Raw genomic sequence first — 20,201 nt, forward strand, 5'->3', positions numbered from 1 at the left:
GGGAGCATGAGTAGCTGGTGTTTGGAGAAGCCATGGGATATTTCAAAATATATAAATGTTAATAGTTTGAGCGACTAAATGAAGTGATTGCGCAGTACTGACAAAGCTGTCAGAGTGGTGCGGGTGAGCTCTCAGCCCGGGGTTAGCCCATGACGCTCCCACGTGTTCCCACTCACTGTGACGGTGCGTGTGCGTGCGTGCGTGTGAGGTAGTCACTTAGCAATCTTCAAAGCTGTTTTCTAATTAAGCTGCGGAGTCTGGAGTACGTTACAGCTCACCTCCTTGAGCACCGATTCTAATTATCTCCCCGAGCCTCACAGAGAGTGGCAGCAAGACCCACGCGTGGAAATTAAGGGGCGTTTTTCAGCTCTGAAACGAAGCAATGAAACACTTAGCCGCGCTGGAAATATGGGGGTGCTCAGACAGCTCCCGGGAACCCAAGCGCAGAGCGTTCTGGCTGCAGGCGCAGGGCCAGCAGGAATCATTCATAATCGCCATCTATTGTGTAAACAGCACCTCTGCAGTGGCTCAGGGCACACTTCACAGCCCAGGGCCTGGAGGCAGCGAGCGTGGCCCGCGCCCTCCGGAGCTCCGGGCCAGAGCGGCAGGGCCTGGGCCTGGTGGGGCTGCCTGTGGAGCTGGTGCTGCGAGGGGAGAGCAGTCACCGTGGTTCCTGTGGCGCAGACGCAGGGGGAATAGTCCCAGCTCAGGACGGGCACCTGCCTGGCACTGCCAGGCTTGGCCCTGGAGCTCTCCTCGTCCTGGTGGGGCCTTTGCAAGGAGGCTCCGCACGAAAACGGGGACCCGGGCCGGTCCCCTCGAGGGCGGTGAGCAGGGCTGGGCCCGGGCCTGTGCGCCCAGCCCAGCGTCGTCGTCCCCGGGAACGGCCCGTCCCGTCCTCGCAGGCACAGCGGAGGTGAGGGGCCGCGGGCGGGCGGCTCAGTCGCTGAGATTGGAATTCTCTCTGCTGTCAAGTCGGCGTCGTGCACGTGCGTTACGTTTGAAAGGAAAACTGAAAAGATACCTGTCTTCCCTCAACAAGAGCCTTTCTTTCCAACGTAAACATCAGTCGGCGGGGGAGGCGGGAAGTCAGGAGTTCGTTAGTGCCGCCCCGCACTGGGGGATGAGTGATGAGCAGGGAGCTGATTTAGTCGGAAGTGGGAAAGCACAGCCCAGAGGCGGCGGGGAGGGCGGGTGATGGCGCGAGTGCGCTGCAGGGATGGAACAGCCACGGCCCCTCCCTCAGCCACCTCCGTCTGCCAGCTTAGCGCCTGGCTGTCCCAGGACCAGGGTGCTGGGCGAGGGCTGGACCGGAGGGCGCACCGTCCCCATTGTGCTGGACACACCCCCCATTGCCAGTGTGAGGGCTCAGCTCAGAGCTGGCCTTGTGGCCGAGGGGCTGCCGAGGGAGGGAGAGCCCGGGTTCGGGGCCTGGCGCCTGCGCACTGGCGCATTCTCTGCACAGGCCCATCCCGCCTTTGTCATCGGAACAAAGGCCACAGAGGCTGTTCCCACAGCTGCGACACCGGATGCTTTCCACCTCCTGGCGGATCTCTCCGGATCCCCCGGGTGCCGTTCCTGAGCGCGGGGCTCTGCCAGCTTCTCGGGGGCTCTGCGGGGGAGCTCCCTGCTGGGCCCCGGGACCGTGCTCCGGGAATGGTCTGACGCCAGGAGACCCCAGAAAACCCACAGGGCGAGGCTCCAGCCCCTGGGCGCGGACTGGCTGCTGAGGGTCCTGGAGTCCGCCCTGTCTAACAGTCTGTCTTCCTGCGTCAGACGCGGTGAACTCCTGATCCTGGTCTCCCTGGGAATCCGCTGCGCAGCCTCTGGCTCCGTCCCGCCTGGGGGTGTCTGGCTCGGGGACGGGCGCAGTCCATCATTCTGTAGGAACAGCAATAGGAGGCCGATGAGCTCCGGTGGCGATTTAACTCCTGCTCGCCAGTGAGCCATGGAAATCATCACTCCCTTTCCTTCCGAACTTAAACACGTTTTCCTACGTGTGCTCCGCAAGCGGAGGTGAGCGGTTTGCTCTGTGGGAGCAGCTGCAGGCAGAGAGCGGCCCGGCCGCAGCCCTGCACAGCGGTGGGGCCTAGGGACACCCGGGCGTGTCCGTCAGCAGGCGATGCGCGGCCTGCGTGGGCTGTGAACACCCGCCGGCTTCTGAGTGGGGTCATGCGATCCTGCCACTCGCCTCGGGCTGTGCTCGCCCCACGTCCTGCTGGCGGTGTCCGAGGGGCGCCCGGGGCTGCGTTCACGCTGAGCCTTTCAGACTGGGGGTCTGTGTGCACAGCCTCAGAGGACAGAACACGCCATGTTTCCCAGGAACACGGCTGCTCTCGGGTTCCGTGTCTGAATGTGTGTGTTGACATGTGGTTGTGTGTGTCACCAGGTGAAATGCGTTTCTTGCTCGGACTTCTGTCCACAGGAGCCGGACACACGCCCTGCGTGCGCATCCGTCAGTTGTCGTCGGTGCCCTGAGCACCTGGGTCGTCCTCTCCTGCGTGTGGTCCCGCCCCTCACGTGACAGCACAGCCGAGGGGGGAGACAGCTCGGCGAGAAGGCAGCCGTCGGCACGCTGGGCAGAGAGCCCTCAGCAGACCCTGACCTTGCCGGCACCTGACCTTGGCCTCTGGTCTCCAGAACTCTGAGAAGTACATCTCAGTCTGGGCATTGCGGTATGGCAGCTCGAGCTGCCCAGGCCCCGGTGCCTGGAGGGTTTTCATCGGCCACTGCACCCTGGACCAGTGCCCCCCCCCGCCCCCCGCCTTCGGGTCCTTTGGGACCTGCACTGCCTGTCCATGTCCCGCCTTCTCTCTCCTCGTGTTGAACTGCTGCATCCCTGACCCTCCCCTTCCTCTCCAGCGCTCTGTGCTGGTTTCTTAACACGCGGTATCAGAGGCTCTGAACTCCTGGGTTTGCAGACCTCGGAGCGCCAGCTCTCTGCCAGCGTCCCAGCCTCTTCTGTAATTCCGCGAGCATCTCCCGTGCAATTGCTGCCACAGCCCTGACCTCGCCGCTCCCATCCTCTCCCGCCGCTGTGTCTCCTGGCGTCGGTGCCGGGAGGGAAGGCCCGTTTGGCGTGGACCGAATGCTGCGAACTGAACGTGGACATCGTGCCGAGCCTCGGGGTGATGGGAGGCGTGAGGTCTGAGTTGTTTCCAGCTCACGCCCAGTCCTGGCTCAGAGCCCGTCTCCTCGGCAACCCCTCCTTCCCTGCCCTCCTGCCGGGAGCCGCTGGCCGCTGCTCCGCCTCTCAGTCCTGCGTCAGGACCGCCAGGTTCAAGGCTGGGCTTCCCTCTCCGGCCTGGCCGGCCCTGCCCTGACATCAAAAAGGTTCCCCACAGCCTGTCTGGTTGTCTCCGTGGGAGGAGGGTGAGTCACCTCACTGCCACCGCCAGGAGGGAGCCCAGGACACACCGGGTGCTGCTTACTCAGGCCCGGCCAGCAGCCCTGCGGGCGTCACCGCGCTGCACGGAGCGTCTGAGTCAGGGATGAGAACCTGAGCCGCTTTCCTGCTCACGCAGACGCGGCTGCATTTCCTGCCAGGCCCCTCGCCGCCTTCCTCCTGCCTTCTCCCACGCAGGCAGGAGAGGCCCCCTCCGTGCTGACAGCAGCGCCCACACCGGGTCGCACGTCACGCACTGAATGGACTCGACTGTCCTCCCCTGAGACCCGAGAGGCGGGCAGCGACGGCTCAGAGGACACGGGAGCCGGTTCTGCACCGTCTTGAGCAAAGGCCAGAGAAGCAGATACACGTGTGGCCGGGTTGGTCCCGAGAAGCCAGCCAATGAAGAGACGTCTCAGGAATGTGCTGGCGGCGGCGGTCCCAGCCCCCCTCGGGCTGCCTCACTGGACGTGAGGGCTGGTGCCGGAGAGCGCAGGCACGGTGCAGACACCTCCCGGGGCCCCTCGAGAAGCTGGCTCCCCCCGGCCGCTGCCCGCAGGGAGGACACGTGCTCGCCGTGCTCTGTCTACGATGACATGCCCGTCAGGTTCCGCTGGGAGAGCAGAGGTCATTTTAAAGAGACGGCGCCAGGTCCGCCCCCGCTCCCCAGCGTGGAGGCTCCCGTGAGCCGTTGGCATTCGTCAGGGCCCCCCAGGCTGCGCAGCCGCGGCATAAAGGCCCTGAAGCCACGCAGCGGGCGCGCCTTGTGCTTCCTGCGACCTGGGGGGAGCTGATGTGGGATTATAAAGTGAGGTCGTTTAAAAGAGCTTCCCTTTTCGGGAAAACTTGCTGTAGCCTCCCTCTCATCAAACAACCCGTTCCAGGTACGTGACTGAGTACAGAGAAGCCGTGGAATTGGTCACCGCATCCTCGCACGGCAAGCATCACGGTTGGTGCTGGGTGCAGCCCTTCGAGGCTTTTCTCAGTGTATTTGTGAGCTTTTGTTTTGGGGTCTTTTGCAGCTTTTTTTTTTAAATATACTTTTTATTGATTTCAGAGAGGAAGGGAGATGGAGAAATAGAAACATCAATGATGAGAGAATCATTGATCTGCTGCCTCCTGCACGCCCCACAGTGGGGATGGAGCCCACAACCCGGGCGTGTGCCCTGACCAGGAATCGAACCCTGACCTCCTGGGTCATAGGTTGACGCTCAGCCCTGAGCCAGCCGGCCGGGCTGTGAAGGCTTTAACAGGGACGCAGCACCCCCTGCACAGTGTTACGTTGACACATTTAAAATGACCTGCTTTGTGGTCGGTCGCCACGGGTTTCCGCCGTTCTTAGATGATGGCATTTGGGACGTTTGTCTTACCTTCTTTTCACTGGAGTCGTTGTAGGGAGTGTGTATTGTTTGCTTGGAAAGCGGCAGGCAGAGGTGCCGGAGCAGCCAGGCCCGCACAGCTGGACGAGACCGGCCGCTGTACCGCCCTGGGCCCTGTGTCCGGCAGTCCGCGCGGCCTGTTCCTGCGGCCTCAGCCTCGGGCGCGGCGGCTCCGGGCCCGGACGTTCCTCAGGCTCTGGTGCAGACGGGGGACAGACGCCACTGCTGGAGGGAGTTAACGTGCCGTGGCTGCGCAGTGGGAGCGGCCAGGTCTGCGAGGCGGCGGTGGCGGGCTGCCCACGCTTCCCCGGGGCTCAGGGAGGCCAGTGGCCCTTCACGAGGGGGTGGGGGGCTCGGTGTGCATTGATCCGCCGATGGTCACAGGCCAGAGCTTACAGCTCGCCTGAACGCACAGCGACCCTGACGTGGCCGGGGCCCCGGGGACGCCGGCCCCTCCCCCGGGTCAGGCCTGGGAGCAGCTCGGGCCGTGCTCCTGCCGGTCTGGAGTCAGACCTTGGCCAGGCGTCCGTCCTCAGGAGCCGTCCTGCCACCCGCCCGCCCCCTCCGCGGCCTCGGGGCTCCGCAGCAGGAGGCGAGGCCGAGCCGGGCTCACCGTGCAGACGGACAAGCGTCCCCTGAGCGTGACACTGAAGTCTTTCCTTCGATCTGTGTGACAGCGACAGTGTCGTGTTTGTCCTGCTTCTTTCCTTGCGTCGGAGAGCAGGCATGCCGTGCCATGAAAACGGTCACCCACGGCCGCCTAGGAGCCAGGGTTATTTCCTCGTGACTGTTCCCTCGGGACCGCTTTTCCCGTGTGGGTGACAGGCCGCTCCTGACGCGTCCCTGTTACGGCGTGTGTCTTGCTTCCTGTCGGGTTCAGGACGGACCCTGGAGGTCGCTGGCGGGCAGGATCTTAGTCTGTGAAACCTTATAAACAGAGAGTTCCACTCTCGCTCCGAGCCACTTCCTGGGACTCTCCTGTGGAGGAGGAGGGTTTTCTGAGATTGCAGGGCCGCAACGAGCTTGCTGTGCGGCGGGCGGGTACCCACGCCGCGGGCGGCCCGGCTGCCTCTGCCCACGTGCCCGCCCAGTCCCCTCCTCACAGGGAGCCCCGCCGCGTCCATGCCTTTGCTGCTGGCCGCCCTTGCCAGCAGCACGCGAGCCCCCAGCAGCCCTGTTGGTGCCGGGATGGCGCCGGGCGAGCTGCGGGCGCTCAGAGTATTTGTCGAGCGAACGGCAGGTAAGCGGACCTTAGAGGACCAGCGTCCTTGCTCGGCTCTGGCGTTAGTGCGCGTGCGCAGGCCGGAGCCACGGGCGGGGCAGGGACGCGGAATCGAATGTGGCACAGCTGCCCGTGGGGCCCAGTGCACGGCTCATCCCGACGTGGAAGCCACAGGGGCGGCCGTGTGGCCACTGGGTGTGGTCCCCACGTCAGGGGCGCGAAGAAACGGCTTTTGTTTAGACGTGGACGGGGAGAAAGCGGGAGGCGGGCGAGTTCTCGCTGTGAAGTTCGAGTCTCGGCAAGGCCAGGGGCTCCTCCCCGTGGGCGGCGCCCTGCCTGGGGCTGAAGCTGCCGGTCTCTGTCACCTGTGTCCGCAGCCGTGACTGTCCGCCGTCACTAACGGAAACGCCCGTGTCTCCTAGGATCCCCGGCCGGCTGAACGACCGGAGGACACCGCTGGGCGAGCTGAACTGGATCTTCACGGCCATCACCGACACCATCGCGTGGAACGTGCTCCCTCGGGGTGAGGCTGCTGCGGTCAGCGGCTGGGGCTGCTGAGCCGGGCCACGGCCTGGGCCACGAGAGGGGTCCGAGGGAAGAAATGGGTTCTCGCAGGCAGGAGAGCTGGCGGGGGGACAGCAGGGCAGGCGGCGGGGGTTCGGGGGGGGGGGTCAGGGCTGCACTGGTGAGGGAGCTGCGTGTGCCCCTGCTCCGACCGTCGCCCGTGTCCTCCCCGTCACTGGCCGTGTCCACGCGGCCTGACGCAGCTGCCAGAAGCCTCGCAGCGGCCGGGGCTCGGTCATGGCTCTCGTGGTGGAGGCAGGGGCCCTGGCTGGAGCGCTGCGCGTGGTCCCTGACGGGCCGCGTGTCTCCCCTCAGACCTCTTCCAGAAGCTCTTCCGGCAGGACCTGCTGGTGGCCAGCCTGTTCCGCAACTTCCTGCTGGCGGAGAGGATCATGCGCTCCTACAACTGCACCCCGGTCAGCAGCCCGCGCCTGCCCCCCACCTACATGCACGCCATGTGGTGAGTCTCCCGCTCCGCCTGTCCGGGGCCCCGGGGCTAACGGCGCCCTGACTCGGGGAGTCCAGGCGCTCAGCTGCGTCCAAGAGGGCCGTGCCCGCCTGTGCCGTTTTACCAGCTGCTGCCCCCAGGCCCGGGCGACTGGTGGGCTCTGCAGAGCTCGTGCCGTGACGGAACCTTCCAGCGTGCGGCCCCGGGGCTGGTGTCGGCGGGTGTGGTGCGAGGTGGGGCTTTAGCCGGAGGAAGGGAACCACGCGCAGCAAGCACGAGGCGGGCACGGAGTAACGTGTACACGTGGCGGGCGGCGCTAAGGATGGCGGCTCGCGCGGCTCCTGCTTCATTTTTGATGCGCAGCCATCAGAGTCCTTCCCCTCACGTCCAAGTTCAGCCCGCCCCGTCCGGAGCCCGTGCAGTTCTCGGCGGTCATGACCTGCGCCCTCCGAGCCCGGCCAGGGCGCCTTTCGCCGACTGCTCATTGTGGGCGGCTGCCACGCTGGCCTGTGTCCTGAAAGCCCAGCCCTGGTCTGGGTGGCACGTCTTCCAGGGGGTGGTCCCTCGGAGCACCCAGCTGCCCTGGGGGGACGGGGAGGGACCGAGATGGAGGGGAGCCTGAGGGCAGGGCCGAGCCGCATGGGCCGGGCTGTGGGGGAAGGGAGGTGGCGGGAGCTTCCCTCTGTCCCTCCGCCGGCGAGCCCCCTGCCATCTCGGCTCCCACGGGAGCCCGCGGGGAGGTGGAGCCAGGCGGCGAGGCCCGGAGTGGTTGCCTGGGGCCCGGGAGATGGGCCTGACCGTGTGGGCACCACGGCGGGCATTTGGGGCGGTGGGGGGCACAGCCTCACACGGGCCTGTTCCTAAGGAGGCGCGTGGCCTGGCCCGCGTTTCACGGTGCTGGTGTGACGCTGCCACTGCCCGGCCGCAGCCGCCCCTCGGTGGGCAGGCCGCGCCAGGACACTCGAGCCGGGCGGACACTGCTTTAGACGGGGCGGTCGCTCTGTGGTTCCCAGGCCTCTTTCGTTTCAGCTGGAGGAGAAAAGAGCTCACGGGCAACATGGCTTTAGCTCCTCTGCCTTCCCCGGGGCCCGGCCGCTGCCCTGCTCCGCCCTGGGTCCTGGCGGGAGCCGGTCGGTGACGCTCTGGTGTCCTGTGCTCTCTCCCCAGGCAAGCCTGGGACCTCGCCGTGGACATCTGCCTCTCGCAGCTGCCCACCATCATCGAGGAGGGCACGGCGTTCCGGGTGAGCCGCGGGGCCGCTCCCCTGACCTGGCCTCAGAGTGCCCGTGGGTGGTGACGGGACTCGCCGTGCCCCGCACCCGCCTGCACTTAGAGCTTCAAAGACGCGTGTCCGTCCCTGGCCAGTGCGGTCAGAGGATAGAGCGTGGGCCCCGCCCACCAGAGTCGGGCGTGTGCGTGCAGGAGGCGGCGTCCTGTCTCACATGGACGTGTCTCTCTGTCCTCCTCCTCCCTCCACTCTGAAATCCGGCGGGAAAACACCCTGGGTGAGGATTAACCAAGACATAAAGCTGTGTGTCCGCCGGGGTCGGCGTTAGACTGGGAGCGGTCAGCTCTGGGAGGCACCGTCGGCTGAGGCGTGCTGTCGTGTCTGCCTCCTCGCCGGCACCCCCGCCGGTGACTGGGGTTCCTGTGGAAGGGAATTCCTGAGCTGCCGTCCTGTGCGGCCCTGACCGTGGACATGGTCCAGGGCGTGTTCTCTGGCCCGGTGGGCCCTCTTCGTGAACTGCCTGGTGAAGTGCGGGCTTCCTCCTGCCCCCGTGTCTCTCTGACCGGAGCTGGTTCGGGAGGCGGCCGGCACGCACCTCCCTGTCACGCTGCCGACTCCTCCGGGGGGCAGCACAGGGCCCGATAGGCGCCGGCGTTTTGAAGTGACCGCCACGAGGCTAATTGTTTAAACTGGACGTTCGTCCCCTTGACCTCCTTCACGGCCACCTGCCCGCCCGTCCCTCTGCCGACGGCCTCAGGGGCACTCCAGCCCATCGTGTGGCTGTAAATAGTATCTTTTTACATTTCACTTCCTGTTTTCTTCCTTTTTCTATATGTCGGTCACAAGTGACCGTGTAGCACCTCTATTGAAGTCACTTCCTTATTCCAGTAACTTCGCTATCAATTGCTGGCCTCATAGCACTTACGCCCGTCGTCCGATGCACGCGGCCGCTCTCGGGAGCCTGAGCCGGTGCTGGGCGCCCGGAGTGCCAGCTCCTGCCCAGACGCATGCACGGCAGCCCCACGCACGCTCCCCGCGGGGCCTGGCCGCGCTGCCTGGCGGGACGGTCAGGAATGTTCGTGTCCCCGCGCGGAGCCACTTCTCTCGCGATGACGTGGGCTCCCTCAGGGAGCAGGGCCCGGAGGGCAGGAGAGACCCCACATTCCCCCTGCAGACCCCCTCCAGAGCCGGGCTCCCTGGGCCTGCGCTCTCCGCTGGGGGAGGCCGCTCTTAGCAAGGTCATCTTTTCAGCCCGCTGCTGAGTAATTCACACAAACAGGAAAGCACTCGGGGCTCCGCTCCAGCCCGGCCGCCCTCAGCTTCGATCGCGTGACTGCGCTGACGCTGCGGGAGCGTGAACCCTGAGGTGGCGGATTCTCCGCGAGCCTCACGGGACACACCCGCCCCGGGCCCGGTGCTCTGGGCGCAGGCCCTCCGTGGAGGCGTGGGGTCAGACATGTGAATCCCCCGTGCTTCCCCGCAGCGTCCGCCTCAGTTCACGGCCCCTCCCGGGCTCAGCGCCTCCCTGCCCGCATCCAGTCTGCACTAGGCCCCGGCCCCACCGCAGCGCCCAGGGCGGCCCGTCTCCCGCTCTGCTCCGGCCGCACCCCAGCTCTCCCGCGGGGCTGGCGGCGGCCCTGTGGCGCGGGGACTGAATTGAAGGGGGTGCGGGGCCTCACTGCTGTCCCTCTGCCTGACCACAGCACAGTCCGTTCTTCGCGGAGCAGCTGACCGCCTTCCAGGTGTGGCTGACGATGGGCGTGGAGAACAGGAGCCCCCCCGAGCAGCTCCCCATTGTTCTGCAGGTGAGGCCTCGGGCTCGGGCAGCCTCGGGAGGAGCTGGAGAGCCGCAGTCTCCTGGGACGGGGCCTCTCGGCCCTCTCACGGGGGCTGCGCCCGGCCCAGCGGGGCTGGGAAATGGTCTCACGGGCGTGTCAGGTCACGGCGTGTCAGACGTCGTGGGAGCTCAGTGAGCATCTGTTCCTTCCGGCTTTTCCCGCCTCCAGGGAGCACTGATGTGGGTTGCAGTCATCACCCCGTTGCTCCTTGCCTTCTCGGGGGCTGAGGGGACGCCAGCCCACTGTGGCCTCCGTGAAACGGGAGCGCGAGTGTCCTCCACCGGCCTGGGGCGTGGCGCACTTGCTTCCGAGATGCGCTTGCACTTCCTTCCTCCGGTGCTGGCCGGTGGTGAGGGACACCCACCTCCCTGCGCCCCATGCTCACTGTCACCCTGTGGACACGCCGCCCCCGGGCACGGCCTCTGCCCGTGTCGCCCGCGGGCCCTGAAGGCACCTGCAGCAGAGCCTCGGCCCCGGGACTGGATGGGGCCGAGTCCGCCCAAGCGGCAGGGAAGGGACGCGGGGAACCTGTCAGACGCAGCCCAGCAGCCGGGCGTGATGTCACCGAGGCGCCTGCGCGGCTCTGGGGTGGACGGCCTCTGCGACCGAGGCGAGAATGGGAGGGGGCCGCCCTCTCCTGTGTCGGGTTCGCTCGGGCCGACCGCATTCGCAGGGTGAGCTGTGACCACAGCGAGCAGAGCAGCAGCAGCAGACCAAGCAGGCCCCCCCCGCCCCCCGCAGGCCGGGCTTCCTGCTGGCGAGCTGCACGCGGCCGTGTGAATGCGCGACAGGCGGGCTTGGGCATGCGGTGGCGGGGGGAGCGGTGGCCCTCGCACTGGCCTCCCTGGCATGTCGGCAGCAGGGCCGGCGCCGCGCGGGCGTGTACAGCCGGTTCGTGAGCCTGGCCGGCAGCCTGTTGTGAATGGCCTGCTGTCGACGGGTCTGATGCTCCGTTTCCGTCCACTCCCGGGGGACGGAGGCCCACAGCCCTCGCTGACGCTGGAGGAGAGAGGGACTGCGACAGGGAAGCGGGGGCATCTGCGTGACCTTCCACAGCAATGGCCGGTCCTGCTCGCCCCGGGCCCAGGGGCCATGCGGGAACCCGGGCTCAGGAGACCGAGGAGCGGCGCCGAGAGCCTGCGTGACCGTGGGGCGCACGTCGTGGGATCGTCCCCCGCCCCCGTTCAGCTCCCCAACGGCTGCCTCTGCTTCCCGCAGGCCCAGGGCAGTCGGAACGGGAATTTTTCTTTAACACGTTAAGCGCCACGTCAGTCACCGGTGACGGACACTGTACTTTCCGTCTGGACCGGTTAGTGGTGCCGCCAGCATATCAGCGACACCGGATGTCGCAGGCCAAACGGGAAGGAAGACCAGACAGGCCTGGCGCTTCACGTGCTAAGTATCAGCACGAACAGAAGCCAGTCCTTTCCGTGAAAGTACCTCGTCCTGAGCTTCCGTGTTCTAAAGCCGCGAGTCCTCGTGTGGAAGGCACGGGCGCCTCCCTCGAGAGCAGGTTTCCAAGTGCCTCACGGAGCATCCCGGAACGCAGCTCCCGTGTTTGTTCCCGTGCCTCCTGGGCACCGTGTGACCCATGGGTGTGACCTGCGGCTGCGACCTGTGGGTATACCTGTGCGATCTGCAGGTGTACCTGTGTGGCCTGCGGGTGTGACCTATGGCTGTGACCTGTGGGTGTGACCTGTGGGTGTACCTGGGGTGTGACCTCTGGGTGTACCTGTGGGTGCACCTGTGGCTGTGACCTGTGGCTGTGACCTGTGGCTGTGGCCTGCGGGTAAAGAGCAGTGTCTCCTGGCCTCTGAGCGGAGCAGCAGGGACAGCAGCCCCGGCCTGGGCCACGGTGCAGGACGCAGGGCTGACCCGAGAGACCGGCCTCGTGCCTGCACGGCCTTGCAGGTGCCGCCATGACCCCTTCTCTCCCCGCAGGTGCTGCTGAGCCAGGTGCACCGGCTGAGAGCCCTGGACCTGCTGGGGCGGTTCCTGGACCTGGGCCCCTGGGCGGTGAGCCTGGTGCGTGTCTGCTGCGGGCACAGTCAGAAGTGACCTCCCTGTGGTTGAGGGTGACGTGGGCGTGGCCAGTGGCCCGTGAGGCCCTGGGAGGGCGAGGTGGGCCTGTTGCCGCCGTGTCGGGTTTGGTCCCGCCCTCTTGTCCCACCTGCTGTCATTGGGTGTCACTTGCAGCACGGAGAGTGCGCCAGCGTGCGGCTCTCCAGGAGCGGCTCAGCCCGCCCGCCCCGCCCCAGCCACACGGCCGTTTCCCAGGAGCCCTCATCCCCGCATCCCCTCTCCGCTCTGAGCCTCTCCCCGCTGCCCTGCGGAGGAGGGGCACGGCCGGTTAGAACGGGAAAGACGGGCAAACACGGAACCAGGGAGCAGTCCGTGTTCCCAGCAGACCAGGAGGAGAGCTGCGGGGAGAGGAGCCGGGGCCTGCCTGTCAGGCCCAGTGCGGGGCCTCGTCTGCTTCTGTTTGCAAACGACAGGAGGGTGACAGTTTGCAACGTCACGGCTCCTGGAACCAGGGCAGCTGAGGGTTCTGGGCCACAGGCTGCTCGTGTCCGTAGGGCGGCGGGCCTGTGTCCGGGGGGCTGCCGGCCGAGGTAAACACCACGTTCACAGTGAAGTGGGGTGGCTGCACGCTCTCAGCCGGCTGAGGGGGCGGGGCGGCTGCCGCGTGGGCTCCGTGTTCTCTGATCTCCGTGTTGGCTATTTAAGTCTCCTCCTTACATAACGTCACCGCAGGAGGCTGAGCCATAGCCCCTCGAAGGCGAGGGGACGGGGAGGGACAGTCCGGCCCGCACAGGGTGGCCCCCAGGCGCCCGCTGCAGGGTCTGCGCACCTGTCAGCGCCGCGCGGTCACCGTGGGAAGCAGCGGGGAGACGGTGTGGTCGCATCTCAGAGTTCTCACTCCCGTGGCTCACTCCCCAGAACTAGCTCTGGCCTCGGGGACCGAGCGAGGCCAGGGGAGTGTGTGGGGCTGGAAAAGCGAGGCGCTGACCTGAGGCGAGGCCTGCGTGCCCGTCCTGTTAGACGTGGCCTTCAACGGGGGCACAGCCTGCTGCGGCCAATGCCAGTGTCCGCCCCAGGAGGGGGCACCTGTCCCGGGGGCACCTGTCCGGGAGGGGGCACCTGTCCGGGAGGGGGCGCCTGTCCGGGGGGCACCTGTCCGGGAGGGGACACCTGTCCGGGAGGGGGCGGGGGCACCTGTCCCGGGGGCACCTGTCCGGGAGGGGGCACCTGTCCCCGGGGGGCACCTGTCCGGGAGGGGGCACCTGTCCGGGAGGGGGCGCCTGTCCGGGAGGGGGCGCCTGTCCGGGAGGGGACACCTGTCCCGGGGGCACCTGTCCCGGGGGCACCTGTCCGGGAGGGGGCACCTGTCCCCGGGGGGCACCTGTCCGGGAGGGGGCGCCTGTCCGGGAGGGGACGCCTGTCCGGGAGGGGACGCCTGTCCGGGAGGGGGCGCCTGTCCCGGGGGGGGGACACCTGTCCGGGAGGGGGTGCCTGTCCCGGGGGGCGCCTGTCCCGGGGGGCACCTGTCCCGGGGGGGGGACACCTGTCCGGGAGGGGGTGCCTGTCCCGGGGGGCACCTGTCCCCGGGGGGGGGTGTCACCTGACTGGAGTCCCAGCACACTTGAGAAAAGTCAGCACAAAACTGATGGAACGGACACAGCCGGGCTCTGCCCCTTGTCCTGCTCACTAAGGGGCCGTCTTCTCCCTGACGTCCCCGCCTGAGAGCAGGAAGGACCCCTCCCCCAAAGGTACGGCCCGGAAGCCCCGACATTGCACCTTCGGGAGCCTTTGTCTGAAGGCCCCTCCGTGTCCGTGTGCCTGGGGCTGGCGGACGAGTCGTGGAGGGCCGGGCGCCGTCCACACCTGAGGGTCACGGGGCCTTGAGTCCTGTTGCGAGAGCAGGCAAGGCCCCGGGTGAGGACGGGGCCCCGGGACGGGCCGGCTGGCAGCTTCCAGACAGGAAGTCGGACCAGGAAATCGAGGGAGCCCCGTGCTGTGGGCGAGACACCGCCGTTCCCATCCCACGGCCCATCTGCCGAAGCCACGCCTCGGCTCTGCCCCAGCGGCGCCCCGCTCCCGGCCGCCGGCCCCCCTGACACGGACTCCCCGCAGGCCCTGTCCGTGGGCATCTTCCCCTACGTGCTCAAGCTGCTGCAGAGCTCGGCGCGCGAGCTGCGGCCCCTGCTCGTCTTCATCTGGGCCAAGATTCTGGCCGTGGACAGTGTGAGTCCCGTCCTCCCCGTGGGCGTGAGCCATCACGGAGTGTCTCTGGGTGCCAGCCCCGAGGGCGTGGCTGCTGAGAGTGGGCAGGGCCTCCGCGGGAGGACATGGGGGGGTGGCTGGGGCGGGGGGGACCTATAAAGGAGCTGGTCCTGCAGCCAGGCCCCCCCGACCCTCAGGTACCAGGAGGAGCTTCCTGAGAGCGTGTGAGGGTGGCCCTCTCCCCGCCGCCCCGGGAAGCTTGTGCGAGCAGCGTCTGCCCTTCCCACCTCGAGCGCGGAGAACCCTCCAGCGTCTCGCTCACCCTCGTCTTCTCTCCGCAGTCCTGCCAGGCCGACCTGGTGAAGGACAGTGGCCACAAGTACTTCCTCTCGGTCCTGGCCGACCCCTACATGCCGGTAAGGCCCCCGTGCTGCACGGGGAGATGTGCGGGTCGCTCTCGCCTGTTGTGCTGCGGGGCACCTGGTAGAGGGCTCAGGAGAAGGAGCCCCCCGCCCGCCATCGCCACCCCAGCTGTGGGCCACGCTCTGGGAGCCGCGCTTATGCGGCAGCCTCCGCTTTACTCCCAGCGCCCTGGACGTCGGCGCGTTCATTCGTAGCTGCCCAGCTCCTCCTGGGAGGGCGTGGTTGGCCTTGGCGTGCAGGGTGGTGTGGTTGGCCTCTGTTAGTGTCCTGGGCAGGCCTCTGCCATGTGGGACCCGCTCTCCCTCATGCCTGTGAGCTGTTAGCTCGGTGACAGCACACACCTGTGCTGACGGCTCACCTGTCAATCCGGGAGGGAGCGAAGCTGAAGTTCTAAGTGGGCTTTATTGCGTTGAATCGTTTCGCCCGGTAGCATGTGAGCAGCGTGTGTGACTCCTGTGAACACACGGGGTCTGTCCCCACGCAGCCCAGGGCTTCGCTGTGGGAGGGGTTGTGCGCAGTCTCACCCTCTGGCCGGTCTCCTAAAGGAAGGAGACGTGAGACGCCCGAGCACGGCAGGCGGGCCTGCGAGAGGCAGGCGGTGCGTGTTTTCAGCGGCGTTGAGGCGGCTCATGGGCCTTGGCAGCCTCTGAGTTCGGAGACGACTCCCTGTTGCTCAGGCCCCGTAAGGACAGCAGCGAGGGTCTGCAGAAGGGGCCCAGCGGGCAACGCGGAGTGTGGCGGCCCCGCAGAGAGGACGTCACGGGCCCGGCATCCCTGAGATGGCAGAGGGCGTGGGCCTGAGCTGGTGACGTCTCAGAAACGGACACCCCGTGGGGAGCCCCCGCCCCACTCCTCATCGCTCCCTGCTGGGCAGCGTTAGGCCCTGAGAGACCAGCAGGAGGAGCGCGGGTGGGGCTGCATTTCCGCTCCCAGGGGAGTGGGGCCACGGCCCAGGCCTGACCGGAAGCCCTTGGGCCATTGAAATCTCCGGGGCCTGGGACTCGCAGGCAGACCCGCCCGCGCCCTCCCGCCGGCCGGGGATCCGCCAGAAACGCCGCTGCGACCGCAGCCCACGGCCCAGGCAGGGGCGCATTCACCGGAACCGACAGCGCAGGCTGTCACCCGGGCAAGTGCGCTCTCGGCGGTCGGGACGCAGCGGTGCGTGTCCAAAAGCCACCGCGTGGCTCTGGGGAACTTGGTTCCTGTGTGAGGAGCCACGTGCTCCGTCCTTGCTCTCGCCCGCCGGCTGACGCGAGGCCCTCGTGATGAGCAGGCGGTCCGGGGCAGGACCTGTCGTTCAGGCTGCACAGCGGCGCGGGGAGTGGTCGCGCAGGGGAGGCGGTGCAGCGCGAGCAGACAGCTGGGCGGGAAGCACGGGGGTGCGAGCCGGGTGGGAAGCCGCCGGCGCGCCGGGGATGGCGCCGTTTCTGCTGAGGAAGCGAGTTTTCAGGCCGGAAAGGCCCTGACGCTGGAGGTTAACCCGACGAGTCTGCACGGCACGGCCACCGAGGAAAGTGCAGGCTGTCTGTCGGGGCGGAAGGACGGGCGGAGGGAAGAGGGTGCGCAGGAGCGAGCACGACGCCGCGGCGGCCCACGGTCCACGGCAGGCGGGGCCACGTGCTGAAGGAGGGGCGTCTCCCCAACCTCTGTCCCGCTAAGGCGTCACCAGAGTGAGGGTGAATCCGGCGCGTCTTCAAAGATGGGTGCGGCCCCCACCGAAGACCCTCTGGGCCTCGGGTCAGGAGGAAGTGGACCCAGGGGGGAGTCGGTGGCAGGAGGCGGCAGGAGGCGAGGACGCGTCAAACACGGTGGCTGTGAAAGTGACGGGCGGTCGCTGGCCACCCGAGGGCCGGGCAGGAGGCAGGGCTCGGAGCCAAGTGCCTGTGGCAGCCTCCGGCCCCGCTGCACATCGGTAGTCAGGCCGTCCTGCGTCAGCACCGAGGGAGGACGGGAGAGTTTTATTTTAAATATGTTTTTACTGACTTCAGAGAGGACGGGAGAGAGAGAGAAACATCCACGACGAGAGAGAACCATGGACCGGCTGCCTCCTGCAAGCCCCTCACTGGGGCTCGGGCCCACAACCCGGGCCTGTGCCCTGACCACGACCTCCTGGTTCATAAGTCAGCGCTCAACCCCTGAGCTCTGCGGCGGGGACAGAGTGTCAGGTTGATCTGTCCAGCAGACGCCCAGGGAGAGAGGGAGAGGCAGGAACGAAGCAGAGCCAGGCCGCCTTTACTCCTGGGCCTGACGCGGGCAGCGGGGCCGTGGGTGAGCAGAAAGCGCGGGCTGCGCCCGTCCTGTGGCTGCGCCGCGGGGAGCAGCTGTGCTCTGCGGGAGGCCCTGTGGCCGGCAGACCCTCCGGAGGGCTGTTCGGCGCCGCAGGCTCAGAGGCAGGAACGCCGGCCGCTCGTGGTCTGAGCGGCATCTGCGGGCGCGTGACGTGAGCTCCGGGAAGGTGCACGGCTGGGGTGGCCTCTGTTTTCCAGGCCGAGCACAGGACCATGACGGCCTTCATCCTCGCCGTGATCGTCAACAACTACAACACGGGCCAGGTGGGTGTCCGGGCCGCCGCGGGGGGTGGAGGTGGAGCCCCACAATCCGCCGGCCATCCGCGGGGGGCACTGAAACGGGTGGGACTTAGAAAGGGGGACGGACCGAGACTTCTGAGGAAGGTGAGGGCCGCACCCCTCCGGGCGCCCTGGGCGTGAGGCCCACGCTGTCCCTGCCGCCACAGGAAGCCTGCCTGCAGGGAAACCTGATCGCCATCTGCCTGGAGCAGCTCAACGACCCCCACCCCCTGCTGCGCCAGTGGGTGGCCATCTGCCTGGGCCGCATCTGGCAGAACTTCGACTCGGCCCGGTGGTGTGGGGTGCGGGACAGCGCCCAGGAGAAGCTCTGCAGCCTCCTCTCCGACCCCGTCCCCGAGGTGGGTCCGCGGGGCCCGTGGCGCTGGTGGTCCTGCCGGACGTGTGGGGGAAGGGGCGCCACGGGGACAGCACCTCCAACGGGGCTGCTCCCACCAGGGTGCGCCTGGCGTCCGGAAGCTGCGCCCCCACGGCCCGGCCCCCCACGGCTGTCTCCCCACAGCCCATCCCCTGAACCCCGGGCCACGAGGCCCCTCCCTTCCCCGCAGGGCGGGGGCGGTGACCTGTGCCTCCCGCAGGTGCGCTGCGCGGCCGTCTTCGCCCTCGGCACCTTCGTGGGCAACTCTGCCGAGAGGACCGACCACTCCACCACCATCGACCACAACGTGGCCATGATGCTGGCCCAGCTGATCAGCGACGGGAGCCCCGTGGTGCGGAAGGTGCGTGCCCGCAGCCGTGAGCGCCCAGCTCCGCGTCTGATCCTCCAGAGCCCGCTGCCCCCGCCCGGCCCGAGCGCAGGGCCCTGCCTTCGCCCCTTCTCCACGCGACGCGCCGCCAGCCCGCGGTCGGGGCCGCTGCCGCTCGGGCTGTGACGGTGCCTCCCTCCCAGGAGCTGGTGGTGGCGCTGACGCACCTGGTGGTTCAGTACGAGAGCAACTTCTGCTCCGTGGCCCTGCAGTTCATGGAGGAGGAGAAGAACTACCCGCTGCCCTCGCCCGCCACCGCAGGTACGCCCGCCCACGCCCGCTGCCGGCGGCCCTGTCCGAACCGTGAGCCCTCAGTTCTGCCAGGAGCTGGCGCAGGCGTCACGTCCTCGCCACCGGACGCCCGCTCTGCGTGGCCGGTTCCCCTTCCCGGCGCTGAGCAGGCAGAAAGGGCGAAGGGCTGCTCCGACCCTCCGCCTCGTCCTTCCCTCCCCTTTGGAACGAGATTCGTGGGAACGGCGGAGGCCGGGGGCTCGGCGCACGCGCCCCCGCGGTGACGCTGCCGTCACGGTGACGGGTCCCGGCTCTGAGGCACGTTAGGCAGCGCCTCCTCTCCTATCGGCCTTTTACCAAGTTTGTCTCATTGTCCGGCCGCCCCCCCCCCCGCCCCCCCCCCCGCCCCCCGCCCCTGGAGCTCCGCCGTCCCTGCCTGCCGGGAAGAGGGCTCGTGATCCGTAGCGAAGCGTCAGGGAGGGGCCCGAGGGGTGCACGTGCCCCGTGGGAACAGCCGTGCGCCACCAGAGGGCACGGGGGTCCTGCCAGCGCCACCTCGCAGGGCACCTGGTGCGGCCACAGGGCCCGCTCACCAAACCACACGCGTGGGTCCCCGCTCCTCCCCGCGTGACTTTGGGCAGCTGCCTGGCTGCCTGTGTCAGACCCTCACTGCACGCGTGGGCCCGGGGGGCTTTCGCACGGCTCCCCCGACGCCCGTGGTGAACGCGGTCTCCCCTTCCCCCAGAGAGCGGGAGCCTGACCCCCGTGCGCGACAGCCCCTGTGCCCCCCGGCTACGCTCGGTGAGCTCCTACGGCAACATCCGCGCCGTCACCACCGCCCGGAGCCTGAACAAGTCCTTGCAGAACCTGAGCCTCACGGAGGAATGTGAGAGGCGGAGCCGGGCACTGGGGGGGGGGGGGGGGGGGCGCCGAGGAATCAGGTGCCGCCCCTCCTCTGCCACAGACGTGTGGCCTGCAGTGGCGCCTTAGCACCGAGCCCCCTCCCCGGCCCGGGTCCCACAGCTGGGTCTCCTTGGGAGGGCAGTGGGACCGAAAGGGGGTCTGGGCGCCCGGACCGATGGCCTCCGTGTGCCGCAGCGGGTGGCGCCGTGGCCTTCTCCCCCGGGAACCTGAGCGCCAGCAGCAGCGCCAGCAGCACGCTGGGCAGCCCTGAGAACGAGGAGTCCATCCTGTCCTTCGAGACCATCGACAAGATGCGCAGGGTCAGCTCCTACTCGGCGCTCAACTCCCTCATAGGTGAGGCCCCGCAGCCCAGAGGGCCCGGCCGCCCGGCCGGACGTGAGAAAGTGCCGTCACCCAGCTTGGAGCTGGTGACACGAGTCGCTTCATCGCGAGGGAGGCTGCCGGAACCTTCCGTCGCTCCATCACAGCCCGGAGCAGCGGTCTCGCCGTGGCCCTGCCCCCAGGAGACAGCCCCTTGCTCCTGACCCGTCTCCCCTCCCCCCAGGCGTCTCCTTCAACAGCGTGTACACGCAGATATGGCGCGTGCTGCTGCACCTGGCAGCTGACCCCTACCCCGACGTGTCGGACCTGGCCATGAAGGTGCTCAACAGCATCGCCTACAAGGTGCGTGTGCCCCCGGCCCCCCCGCCCGGCCCCCGCTCCGCCCCGTGCCTGACCTCCTCCCGCCCTCCTGCTGGAGCGGAACCTAAAGCCCTTCTAGTTCCCTCTCCGCTCCCAGCTGGTTGGCACCTCCATCTTTGGTTTCTTCGGCTCCCTCTCCCGAGAGCCGGGACCAGGAGGGCACAGCCCTCTCGCTGGCGCAGTGCCAGACCCGCAGGTGCTGCGGCCCTCGGCCCCCAGCTCACGGCTTCCTCCCCCTCAGCCCTGCTGCCCACATGGCAAGGAGGCCAGCTCCGGGCCCCGCTGCCCTCCAGGGAATAGTTTCTGGAAAAGCAGGAGGGGTC

At 67.9% G+C, this 20,201-nt stretch overlaps 1 protein-coding gene across 2 annotated transcripts in view; it reads left to right on the forward strand.

Moving 5' to 3' along the window:
- RPTOR (regulatory associated protein of MTOR complex 1) overlaps window positions 1-20,201 on the forward strand; it is a 79,503-nt gene that overhangs the window by 44,623 nt on the left and 14,679 nt on the right. For both annotated transcript variants that reach the window (XM_054708839.1, XM_054708840.1), the window contains exons 8-21: window positions 6,409-6,509; window positions 6,866-7,010; window positions 8,166-8,241; window positions 9,930-10,031; window positions 12,006-12,089; window positions 14,199-14,309; window positions 14,630-14,704; window positions 17,198-17,263; window positions 17,446-17,637; window positions 17,875-18,015; window positions 18,186-18,303; window positions 19,019-19,159; window positions 19,372-19,530; window positions 19,742-19,860. In XM_054708839.1, the coding sequence (XP_054564814.1) occupies window positions 6,409-6,509; window positions 6,866-7,010; window positions 8,166-8,241; window positions 9,930-10,031; window positions 12,006-12,089; window positions 14,199-14,309; window positions 14,630-14,704; window positions 17,198-17,263; window positions 17,446-17,637; window positions 17,875-18,015; window positions 18,186-18,303; window positions 19,019-19,159; window positions 19,372-19,530; window positions 19,742-19,860 (1,630 nt within the window). The remainder of the gene's footprint in view (window positions 1-6,408; window positions 6,510-6,865; window positions 7,011-8,165; window positions 8,242-9,929; window positions 10,032-12,005; window positions 12,090-14,198; window positions 14,310-14,629; window positions 14,705-17,197; window positions 17,264-17,445; window positions 17,638-17,874; window positions 18,016-18,185; window positions 18,304-19,018; window positions 19,160-19,371; window positions 19,531-19,741; window positions 19,861-20,201) is intronic.

The sequence above is a fragment of the Eptesicus fuscus genome, chromosome 20 (genome assembly GCF_027574615.1).
Source record: "Eptesicus fuscus isolate TK198812 chromosome 20, DD_ASM_mEF_20220401, whole genome shotgun sequence".
Lineage (NCBI taxonomy): Eukaryota > Metazoa > Chordata > Mammalia > Chiroptera > Vespertilionidae > Eptesicus > Eptesicus fuscus.